Source organism: Phoca vitulina, unplaced genomic scaffold (genome assembly GCF_004348235.1).
Source record: "Phoca vitulina isolate PV1807 unplaced genomic scaffold, GSC_HSeal_1.0 scaffold5, whole genome shotgun sequence".
NCBI lineage: Eukaryota > Metazoa > Chordata > Mammalia > Carnivora > Phocidae > Phoca > Phoca vitulina.
In genome coordinates, this window is record NW_022589708.1 from 75,785,211 (window position 1) to 75,797,320 (window position 12,110).

At 38.3% G+C, this 12,110-nt stretch overlaps 1 protein-coding gene across 5 annotated transcripts in view; it reads left to right on the forward strand.

The window, feature by feature from the left end:
* MIPEP (mitochondrial intermediate peptidase) overlaps positions 1-12,110 on the forward strand; it is a 189,513-nt gene that overhangs the window by 70,644 nt on the left and 106,759 nt on the right. For all 5 annotated transcript variants that reach the window (XR_004299262.1, XR_004299260.1, XR_004299261.1 and 2 more), the window contains exons 12-14: positions 1,761-1,838; positions 2,443-2,647; positions 4,299-4,408. Coding sequence is in view for 2 of the 5 variants with exons in the window: in XM_032403337.1 (XP_032259228.1) it covers positions 1,761-1,838; positions 2,443-2,647; positions 4,299-4,408 (393 nt within the window). In the remaining 3 variants the exon portion in view is untranslated. The remainder of the gene's footprint in view (positions 1-1,760; positions 1,839-2,442; positions 2,648-4,298; positions 4,409-12,110) is intronic.

Sequence of the window (12,110 nt, forward strand, 5' to 3'; positions counted from 1 at the left end):
AGCATGTCTCACCTTATTTCTGTTTCATGAAAAGTCCGGGTCACTGCTTCTCATTTATAAAAAAACATTTTTCTTTAAAATCAGTTGTTCCCTCCAATTGATAGGAACATATAATAGCAGAGTGAATTCTCTGAAAGAAATTTTTTTAAGGACTTGACAGAAAGTTGAATCTTTTTATGCTGACAAATTCTTGTTAAAGAGAAATTTGTCATTACTTTTCATATTCCTGCAGTGTGCAGTGTCCCTTTTGGTTAATTCCAGAATTCATTGCATCTGTCATGTTTCTTTTTTTTTTTTCAACCCCCTTCCCATCTTGTAGGAGCTTATTATTTGCATAATATATTGATTTATATCCCGTGTTCTAATGTTACCTCAAGCCTGGCATCTACCCCTTCTCCTATTAGGGCCCACTTTATTTGAGATATCAGTATGTTTTTCTTTTTTTTTTTTAAATATTTTATTTATTTGACAGAGAGAGACACAGTGAGAGAGGGAACACAAACAGGGGGAGTGGGAGAGGGAGAAGCAGACTTCCCGCAGAGCAGGGAGCCTGATGTGGGGCTCGATCCCAGGACCCTGGGATCATGACCTGAGCCGAAGGCAGACGCTTAACGACTGAGCCACCCAGGCGCCCCTGTTTATTTTTTCTTGATAAGATTATGAGGATTTATTGACTTATCTCTCACAAAGGCTTTGTGTTGTTGTTATTCTGTTTTACTTTCTGCCTATATGCGTACCACACTGTACTCTGTTCACTGTATTTCAAGGAAAGAAAGCTATCTGATTGTCTCCTGGCTGTGTTCCGTGAGAGTGGAATAGGCATGGTGATAGAACTGAAAGGCTAGAGTAGGAGCACACTTTATCCCCGCACTGATTACCTGAGTATCTGTGTATTATATACTTCACAAAGTCGTGGAGACTGATAGAGTGCAGAGATACAATGAAAGAAAAACTGGTAAGAGTGAAAGGACAACATGCAAGTAATGAAAAGCTTCCCCCATTGCAGAGTGTGAGCCCACCAGGTTTCCCCCGCTACGGGGTGTGGGCCCCCCTTGGGCAGCGCTCTTTGCCAGTTTTGTTCACTTCTGATATCTGAATGCCTTGATACATTCCAAGCACCTGCTTGGGGCTTAAGAGATACTTGTTGAACTAATGAATAGATGGCCTGCACGAAGTTGTAATGCATGAAGCTGAGGTTCTCTGTGGCAGAATCCTCAAGTTGTGACAAGACAAAGGAGGCAAGCTGGAGGCCAGCTGTTGAGCTCTTCATAAGCCGTGTGTCTTTTATAGGCCCAGTTTGAGGGAGGAGCATAAATAATGATGTTACTGATCTTCACCTGAAGCCAGAAGCAACCTTCTGTTGTATCTGAATTCAGGGGTTAGCATTTTGGGGCATATGTCTACATTGTAATAGTTAGATCTAGAATTGTCAGAGCCAGCACTTGTTCCCAAGTGTATGGGGAGGTTTGTGAACAGTCTGAGGAGCTGGGTTTGGTCTTGGTGTCGTGGGGCACTGGCAGTTGGGACAAAGGGCTCAAACGAGGAGGGTTTCCTCTCCTGGACAGAATCCCCAAATCAGAATCTTCTGAGAGATGAGGGGACAATAGAATCTATTTCTAGGTCATGTGGGGTGTAGAAAGTAATAAAATGTCTATAGTTATGGCTATGGATGTTTTATATTTAGATTCTTGTTAGGGATGTTTTTCCACTTTTAGAGTTTCTGATGGCTTCATTCACCGCTAAATGTAATTTTTTTCCAGGCTGTTGTTCATGAATCTGAAGGATTATTGGGGTACATTTACTGTGATTTCTTCCAGCGAGCAGACAAACCACATCAGGTGATGCTTTATGTGACTTTATGTGACTCAATGTTTCCAAGACTCAGTTTCAGTTTCCCCATCTGAACAATGAGAGAGCTGCCTCAGGGGGTTATTGTGAAGAATAAGTGATACAATGTATGTGAATCTCAGCCTGTTAGAGAAAGTCACTCCAAATTCCTCCCTTTGTGATAGAGTTCATTGCTTCTGAGTGATAAAGACAATAGATATGAGAAGTGTCTCCCACTTCTTTGCCTGACACAGAAGGGGTTCAGTAAACATTAGTGTCCCTCCCCACGGTAGCTCAGTGTCTGTCCCCTTCCCACTTACTTGTGTACAGTTGAGCATGTGGATCTAAGCTGGCATAGCATCACCTCAATACATATTTTTGGAGTGAATGAATGAATGAATCAACACAAGTGCAAGGTAGTACAGGTGTTTTAAAAAACTTAAAATTTTAGCAAAATAAAAAATGTTAGGTTTAAAAAGTGTCTATAACTAAATAGAAGAATAGAGTTAAGGTAAATTTGAACTGAGACGTCTTGGTGTAATTTTATATTCATTAAGACTATTCTTCAGGTCACCTAATACTTTCTTCTCCGGTTATGTTTTCTGATTCTTCCAGGATTGTCATTTTACAATCCGTGGAGGCAGGTTAAAAGAAGATGGAGACTATCAGCTCCCAGTTGTAGTTCTTACGCTGAATCTTCCCCATTCCTCAAGGAATTCACCAACTTTATTAACTCCTGGAATGATGGAGAATCTCTTCCATGAAATGGGACATGCCATGCATTCTATGCTGGGACGTACTCGTTACCAACACGTCACTGGTGAGCCACGAAGAGAGGACTTCTTTTTAACAACCATCTTTTAAAAACATGTGTTTTATTTTCAATTGGAACAAAAAGCTCTTTATTTAGAAAATCTTATCTTTTAACATTGTCAGGTGGTCATTTATTGCAGGTTGCCTCCCCTTGTCCTTCTAGTTGTTATGCAGCCTGATCATCTGACATTTTTCTGCTTCCTTGCTAACAGTTCTGACTGAGGACTGTCTCACTTGTCTTCTGAGTTTGCACTTTTACATTTTATCATATTTTATATGGAATTGAAGTTTTTGGCTTCAACTTTTTATGGAATTGAAGTTTTTGGCTTCAACTTTTTATGGAATTGAAGTTTTTGGCTTCAACTTTTTCTTTTCGCCCCATTTTAGGGACCAGGTGCCCTACTGACATAGTGAGTAAGTGAAAGAATATTGCCTCTTTTTCTCCAAAATCAGTTAGAATACATATTAAGGCATGTTGAAAAAATATTTTCCTATGCTTTCCCCCTGTTTAAAATGACAGTCTTTCATGCTGGTATGTGGCCATATTTGATGATATTATATGTAGACTTTCCTCTTAGTTGTCTCATCTCTGAGTCTTAAGCTCACTATCCTATATGGTCAGCTTTAAGACCACCTGCTACATTGCTTTCATTTAGTGATTTATTAACTAACTTTGTATAATAGTATTTTGAGGGAGAAGAAGATATTTGAAAAGACTAGAGATGAGCTGGACAGAATCATAAAATGTCACCAAAAAGTTCTTACAGGATTTGTTGCTTTAAGTTATTTTAAGTTTAAAATACTGCTTTTTTTTGCATTGACTTTATTATAAGAAACAATGGTTTTAAAAAAGGTACTTTTAAAACAAATGAAGGGTATGGATAAAGAAGAAGTCGTATATGTTTATACTATGGAGTAGTACTCAGCTATAAAGAATGAGAACTTGCCATTTGCAACAACATGGATGGAGCTAGAGGGTAATATGCTAAGTGAAATAAGTCAGACAGAGAAAGACAAATACCAGATGATTTCACTTATCTGTGGAATCTAAAAAACAAATGAACAGACAAAAAAAAAAAAAAAAACCACCAGATTTTTAAATACAAAGAACAAACTGGTGGTTGCCAGAGGGGAGGGCATGGGAAGATGGGCAAAATAGGAGAAGGGGATTAAGAGGTATTAACTTCCAGTTATAAAATAAGTAAGTCATGGAGATGAAAAGTACAGCATAGGGAATAGAACAAACAAACAAACAAAAAAGTGAAGGATAAAAGCATTTGGTGAGAGAATTCGGTGAATTAATATAAATGGTATATTAATTGTAAAAATGTTTTAATTTGTGTCTCGTGTATAGCCCAGCATAGCCGAGGACAGATTTGTTTGTAGAGGGTGTGAGCCATTGCTTTACAAGGTGTTTTATCCAGCTGTGCAAATATTTTGTTTTACTTTTGATATATAGGAAAATATATGGGATTATAATAAACTTTTCTGCAAATATGTACAATAATTTTATAGAAGTAAAATATTGATTTAATGAATTAAATTTTATCGTAGTTCATCAGAAGTCCAAATAAAAGTTTTAAAAGAGTACATAAAAGGTAAGATAAATATGTTGATTTGATTCATGCCAACTTTTTTTTCTTTTCCCCCCATTTTAGGGACCAGGTGCCCTACTGACTTTGCTGAGGTTCCGTCTGTTCTGATGGAGTACTTTGCAAATGACTATCGAGTGGTTACCCAGTTTGCCAGACATTATCAGACCGGGCAGGTAGGGGAGAGCACTACCGCGGTGCCGTCCTCTGCGTGATGGCGGTCAGCTTTCCTGGCCCGCCGCGTAATGTGGAGCTCCTCAGAACTGTCACCCTCTCTCAGTGCCAGAATCCTTCCACCTTATTTTTATTTTTTTTATTTTTTTGCCAGCCAGTAGGATCACAGTGTTGACAGATAGCTGCCCTGTATTCTATGCTACGTCCTCGCCCATTTAGTCCTCACCACCATCCCCTGAGGGAAGCACTTCGTTCCTGTTTTCCAGAGGGGAAATGAGCGGACTCTGTAGAACAGGCCTTCAAACCTGCCTCACTTCAAAAAAGCCAGTGGTCTTCCCTCTTTCGTTTATGGTTCTGAGTATTTGTTCTCTTGGTCTAAAATTTTCTGTTGTTTTGTAAAGCTGAATGGCCTGGCCATATTTTCCCATCATGCCTTGCACAAGAGGTCTGAAAATTCCTCAGCTTTAGGGTTTTGACTTCAATAGTTGGATTTAGAGTGGAAGTTTAAAGATTTTAAAATTTTGTAAAGTAGGAAGATAATGAGAGATCTCTTATAACGAGTTAGCCGTAACCATGACTGTCGACATAGTGCAGTGTACTGTCCCCATGTACTTTATGAAAGATCTTCTCTCCCTTCTCGGAGAACTTTGATTATATAATATCACATAGGTTAGTGTTTCCCCCCTTAGACAGTACCTCCTTGAGTGCAGGTGTGAAATTATAGTCATCTTTGGATCCTTAGCACTTAGAATCCCGCAGCACATAAGAAGCACTAAAAGAAATTATAAATGAAGGAATGATGGAATCAGAAAAAGCACCAAACCCACCTTTTGTGTGACCCTTTTTCTAATGTGATTTGGTCATTTCTGATTTTTGGGCTTGATTTCATCTAACTGTTCTTGTCAACTGTAGAATAACAGAGGAGTTTCTAGCTAACTAATCTGACTGGGTCTTCATCATAATCTATCTCCGTTATTAAGGTGACAGAATTGAGATATTGGTGATCAATTGTCCAGGTGTCCATTAATCCGCAGAGATAACCCGGCCAATAACAGAAACACAAGCCATCGAATAATAGCACAAACTGCCCAGGGGTTCACGTTTTGGGGTTTGGGAATGATCAGGAATACCTGATTAAGTCCCTCCTTTTGTGCTTGCCCCCCTGCCCCCCTGCATCTGTTGTAGGGGAGCAGAGCACGCCGCATGTTGGGGCAGAGCTACACCCACGGTGCACAGGACTGTGAAGGAGAGCCCTGTGAACTTTGCCGGGGGTGCCGGGAGAGGCTTCATGCAGGACGTGCTGGAGGAGCCAGGTTTGGAAAAAATATGTAAAGGGGGCAGTTTGCCAGTCGGCTCTCAGCGGCCCCTTTCCATCTCATTAAAATATAGTTATGGAGAACAAGAAGGACATACATACGTCCTTCAGTCAGGAAGTAGTTACTGAGTTTTTACTATGTACCAGGCACTGTTCTCAGCATCTGAGAAACAGCCAGGAGTAAATGAGACAACATTCTAACACTCAAGGTCTTTAAATCTCAGGGGAACTAAGACAGAGCTAAAGACAAGGTTATTCCAGCCAGAGGAAAAGCCTGTAAAGTCATGGAAAAATCTGAGACCATGACAAGATGCTGGTAGTGGCAAGAGGAGAAGGAGGAGAAAGGGAGACAGAAAAAGACACTGGAATGTTCTAGTTTCTAGGATTCGTTCCCAGTCTCTGCAGTCCTCTTGCCCCTACACACTTTTTAATCCCAGCTCATTTACTAGACCACCGTTTGTGACTTGACTAATTTTTCTTGGCAGTGTTTACACTGAACCTTGCTATCACACTTCCTCTTGGGAGTTGTGTCTGGTCCTCCTGGCTCTCAAACAACTCTTCCCCAACCCATTTTCTTATTAGCCTTTGGCAGACAGCTTCCCTGGGTTCCATCTTTGAACTTGTGTCCTCGCGCAGCCCTGAGCAGGGCTTAAGTGAAGGCTTGCAAATATGTAGTGAAGCGATGGTGAGGGCCAGAATGAAGGCATTGGCTGTGGGGGTCCTGGAGAACCAGAGTTCAGGAGCTACTGGAGACTTCATTGGAAGGATTTGAGGCTAGTTGGATAAGAGAGGTGAGAGAGGGGAATCAAAGATGGATGCTCTATGAAGAGAGAATTCTGGAAGAGGTCCAAGTTTGAGGAAGGAAGACACATGGCTGTATCCATGGGGCCATTAGTAATACAACTCTGAAATCCAGAATCAAATAGAATCTGCAACATATGGGGGTAATTGGCATAGAGTTGGCGGTTAAAGTACGGCCCGTGAGAGAAAAGCAGGAGGCATCTGAAGAAGCAGCATCATCAGGAAAGAAGCTGTCTGAGGAGCTTAGATTGCTAAGGGGATCTGAACAGTGAGGAGAACACATAGAGGTCAGAGTTACTAAGGAATGCACCATGAGCCTCTCAAGAGTAATACTTAAAGCTAAAAAGTTAACTCTTGGCCTAAAGTCAGTTTTAAAAATGTTACCTATTTACAGAACAATCAAAAGAGCAAAGAAAGACAAGAGCCACTGCTTGGAGGATAGTGTAATGTCCCAAAAGAGGACAATTCTTATTTTATTATGGCATTCTTCCAGAAGAAGAGCCATTTTTGAACAAGAGAGTTTCAAGAAAACAATATTAAATCCAAAAATACACTTCAAACTAAATGAAACAGGAAAGAAGCAGTAAGCTGCTTTGAATTAATTCAAGTTTCAGACTCACAAGCCATGTTCAGTGGGCTAGAAGGACTTGCAGACACAGTCTCTAAAGAATTTAAAATAATTTTGCGATCATATGGAGAACAGAAAGAGTGCCAGAAGGCAAGGAACGTGTAAATGCCTTGAGTTTCACAAAGGGCTTGCCTCTTCTTGTCACTAATTAAGATACCAAGTGGCTAGATGATTTCATTTTAAGGGCAGTTCTAGCCTTAAGGACAAGGAATTAATTCCCTAAAATCCAAGGCTTTGTAAATAAATGACATTAAAGCCCATAAGAATAACAGGGTTGCATCTTTATGCTTCATTTCCTATTCTGCTACATATTAGGAAAGGATTTTTTTTTTCTCCATCATGTGGTATATTCCAGAGAACTCTCAGAGTAAGGATAATATATCAGTGACTTATTAACACCTACAAGTTTTTTATCTGAACTAGAGCATGGCATAGCCAATGAATTCCTTGTGGTCAAGGAATGAGAAGTATGCTTATCAGATTTGCAGGGGCTGTACAGCTGTCAGAGATAACAAATGCCAGAGGTGCTCATTTCAGATTCAAAACTGTCTTGACAAGCTACAACATCAAAGCTGAAGTGGAGTTTCTTGTCAATTAATCTTAAAATTAATAACTCAAGTAGAGAAGGAGTACAGACTTGGTAGCGGCTCATGTGAAAAACTCCCAGGTTTTTGGACATGGTAGACTGAACCTGAATCCACAGTCTGGTTTCCCCACCAATCTCCTTACGGCTCAGGCTACGTTAAGGACCTGTGCCATCTGAGGAACTGAAGGTTACTGTCTCACTTCTCTTCTTAGTGCTTCTTGCTTCCCACCTTGAGCTTAACCCCTTTCTAGTTGCTCCCAGTAAGTGGACAATTATCTGCAGGTGGCCCCACGCTTTTGGAAGCATGATCCTTATTCTCCCTTAAACATTGTAAAATGCAACTTATTTTAAATTGTACTAAAAATATTGTAAAAGTTACCATCTGAACCATGTTTTAGTGTGCCAGTCAGTGGTATGAAGTACATTCTTATTTTTTGCTCCCATCCTCACCGTCCATCTCTAGGACTCTCTTCATCTTACAAAACTGAAGTTCTGTCTCTGTTAAACAACTCCCCAGTTCTTCTCCCCTGGCCCCTGGCAACAAACTTTCTACCTTCTGTCTCTACGAACTCAACTACTCCTGGTACCTCGTATCAGTGGAATCCTGCAGTATTTGCCCTTTTGTAACTTGGCATAATGTTTTTAAGGCTCATCATGTTGTAGCCTCACTCAGAGTTTCCTTCTTTTTAAAGGCTGAATAACATTCCATTGAAATGTATAGGTTACATTTTGTGTGTCTCTTCATCCATTGATGGATGCTTGGGTTGCTTCCGCCTTTTGACTATTGTGAATAATGCTTCTGGGAACATGGGTTTAAAAATACCTGCTTGAGTCTCTGTTTTCAGTTCCTTTGCATATATACCAAGAAGTGAGATTGCTGGATCTTACAGAAATTCCATTTTCAATATTTTGAGGAACCATTATAGAGTTCTCCACAGTGGCTGCATCATTTTACATTCCTACTTTGTGCACTGTTGAGCACAGGTTCCAATTTCTCCACATCCTCGTCAACACTTGTTATTTTCTGATTTTTTGATAGTAGCCATCCTAATGGGCGTGAGGTAGTGTCTCATTGTGGTTTTGATTTTCATTTGCCTAATGACTAGTGATGTTAAACGTCTTTTTACGTGCTTTTTGACCATTTGGATATCTTCAAAGAAGTGTCCGTTCAAGTCTTTTGCTCATATTATAATTGGGTTGTCTGCTTTTTTGGTTGGGGGTTGTAGGAGTTCTTTATGTATTCTTAATGTTAATCCCTTATCAGATATATGATTTGCAAGTATTTTCTCCCATTCTGTGGGTTGCCTTTTCAGTCTGTTGATTGTGTCCTTCAATGTACAGTTTTTTCTTTTGTTGGCTGTGCTTTTGGTGTCATATCCATGAAATCATTGCCAGATGTGATGTTATGAAGCTTTTCCCGTATGTTTTTTTCTAAGAGTTTTATAGTTTTTAAGTCTTATGTTTAGGTCTTTGATTCATTTTGAGTTAATTTTAGTAGATGATACAACTTTTTTTTTCTTATTTTAGTAATTCTGAAACATCTCTTGTTAGCGATCTATTTATTTATTTAATGGCCCCCTCCCCATCTATTATAAAATCACAAGTATATATATATTTTTCTTTTTTAACAATTATTGCATTCCTGGATTCAAGGAAATAAGATAGTCTTAGCCCCTACCCCAAAGGTAAAAATGCTAAGCACTTCCATAATGTAGTCTAAAAGCCTGATGCTTGACTCTCATCCCTATATATTCGCATGAGGAAACTAGGCTGTCTCTAACTCTTAGATTATTTGGAGTATCCAGAGTTTTTCTCATTGTTAATATACAGGCAGGGATGAAGATCAAATATATATTTCTTATATCACAATATCACACCATCCTATTTCCCTTCAGCAGTATCTGCCTCTGTCCCCTTTTGTCCATAGTTTCCAACCAATAATCTCTAACCCCCCTTACTCCCCCCCCCCACACACTTGCATCGTTCCCATTTTTTCCTACAATACCCCCTCTGCATATTATATGGAGCAGGCAGCAAACCCAGTGTATTTCAGTTGGTACTTGAGTATTTTTGTTCAGTGTGGGATGCCATGTTCTGCAGTAACATTTTTCAGCTAGAAAACATTCTGAGGAGTGGCCTGCTGCATTAGTATAAAATTAGAAACCATCTCATACTAGGAATGGTGTAAGACTAGAAAAAAGAAACTGCAGTGTGTTGTATAATATCTGAAGGATGCCATGTCAGAGTAGAAAGTGTAATTGTTCTATGTCATTCCAGAAAAAAAACCAGTGGTACTGGTAATAGTGGATAGGGATTATAATGAAACTGGTTTCAGTTCAGTAGATTCTTCTCATGAGTAATTAGAAAGGAAATGCCTCTGAAAGTAATAAACTTTTAATACTTAATGTTGCAAAATAACATTTGTAGGATGAACAGCTGTGAAACCTCCATCCAACTTAAAAAGTAAAACATTACCATATGCTCCTCTCTGGAAAAAAGGACAGCCCTGAATTCTTATTAATTTTTGCTTAAAAATATTTTTTGCCACATGAGTTATTTATTCATAAGCAATATGGTGTTTAGTTTTGATTTTGAGCTGTACAAAAGTGGTATTATACTGTTTATAATCTGTGATTTGCTTTTTCCAGTTATATGCCTGAAGTTCATCAGGGGTGCACATAGCTGCAGTGTATTTATTTCCAATTCAGTGTAACATTCCATAATTTCTGAAGTCATTCTCCTGTCATTGGGCACATGGCTTCTTCCGGTTTCTTACTAGTTCACACAATTCTGCTGTGAGCATTTTTATACCCTTTATATTCATGTGGAAGACTAGAATTCTGGGTTTTTAGGGGATGTGTGTTTTTAAGTTTATGTGATAATGCCAAATTGCTTTTCAAAATATTTGTACTTATTTGCCCTCCTCCCAACAGTGGTTTCCATCATACCACATCCTCATCAACATCTGATATTGTCAGAGTTTGGATTTTGCCAATTTTGTAGTTAAGAAATGCAATGCTCTTGTGGCCTTAATTGGCAACAGTGTTCCCTGGCTACTTTTAAAGTTGAACAGCTTTTTATGTTTTTATTGTTCATTTTTGTTTTCCGTCAGGTGTCTGTCTGTCTTATGTGCATTTTTCTATGTGGTGATTTACTTTTTTCTTATTGATTTCTCCCCCTTCTTGATGTGTTAGAACAATAATCCTGTGTTTCAGTTTATGGCTTGTCTTTTCACTTTCTTTATGGTATCTTTTGATGGATTTAATTCCTTCATTTTAACATTGTTGAATTGAGCAATCTTTTCTTTATAGTTAGTACTTTTTATATCTTATTTGAGAAACATTTGTTTCCTTAAAAGCCATAAAGATATTCTTCTGTTTTCTTCTGAAAGTTTTAATGCTTTTTATTTTTAGGTCTCTATAATCAAGTTGGAACTTCTGTGTTTAGTATAAGGTAGAATCCAATTTCCTTTCTTCTCTATGGATAGCCATCATCCCAGCACCTTTATTCTTTCTCCAGTGATCCATCATGAAGCATGTACCCATTATATGCAATAATCTGTTTATGGGATTTTTCTTTTATTTCATTGTTTACGTTGTTTGCCCTGATACGATGCTGTTTTATTACAGCAGCTTCACCAAGGCTTCCTCCATTTGTTCTTCAAAAATTTCTTGTCTATTCTTGGGTTTTTGTGTTCATTCATACACATTTAGAACTAACTTATCTATATATAAAAGAACAGAAGAGTTTGGTTGGGATTATTAAATCTATAGATCAATTTGGAGAGAACTGATATCTCTACATATTGATCTTCCAATGCATGACTGTGATATATTTCTCCATTTGTTAGGTGTTTTAAGTCTTTTAATAAAATTTTAAATTTTTTTCCTAAGGCTCAACTTTTGCTGCACTTAGTCTTAGATGCCCTACCTTTTTGATACTATTATAAATAGTATATTTTTTAAAATTATATTTTCTAATTATTTGTTGCTAGTGTTAAAGGAGCTATTTATCCTTTTTTGTATATAGATTTTATTTCCAGACACTTTGCTAAACTTTCTTTTTATTTTGAGTAACTTATTGGTAGAATTTGTAACCTTTTTTAACCAGTTACTTCTGCTGCAAAAATGACAATTTTATTTTTCCTTTTCAACCCCTATACATTTTATTTCTCTTTCTTGCCTTATTTGACTTAACAGAATCTCCAGGACAGTGTTGAATAGAAGCTATGATATGGGCATTATTTGCCTTTATCCTGATTTCTAAAGGAAATGTTTTCACTGTCATACCATAAAGAAAGATATTTGTTGTAGATTTGGTGGAGATCTCAGGAAAAGGAAATTCCCTCCTATTTCTAGTTACTTTTTTTTTTTT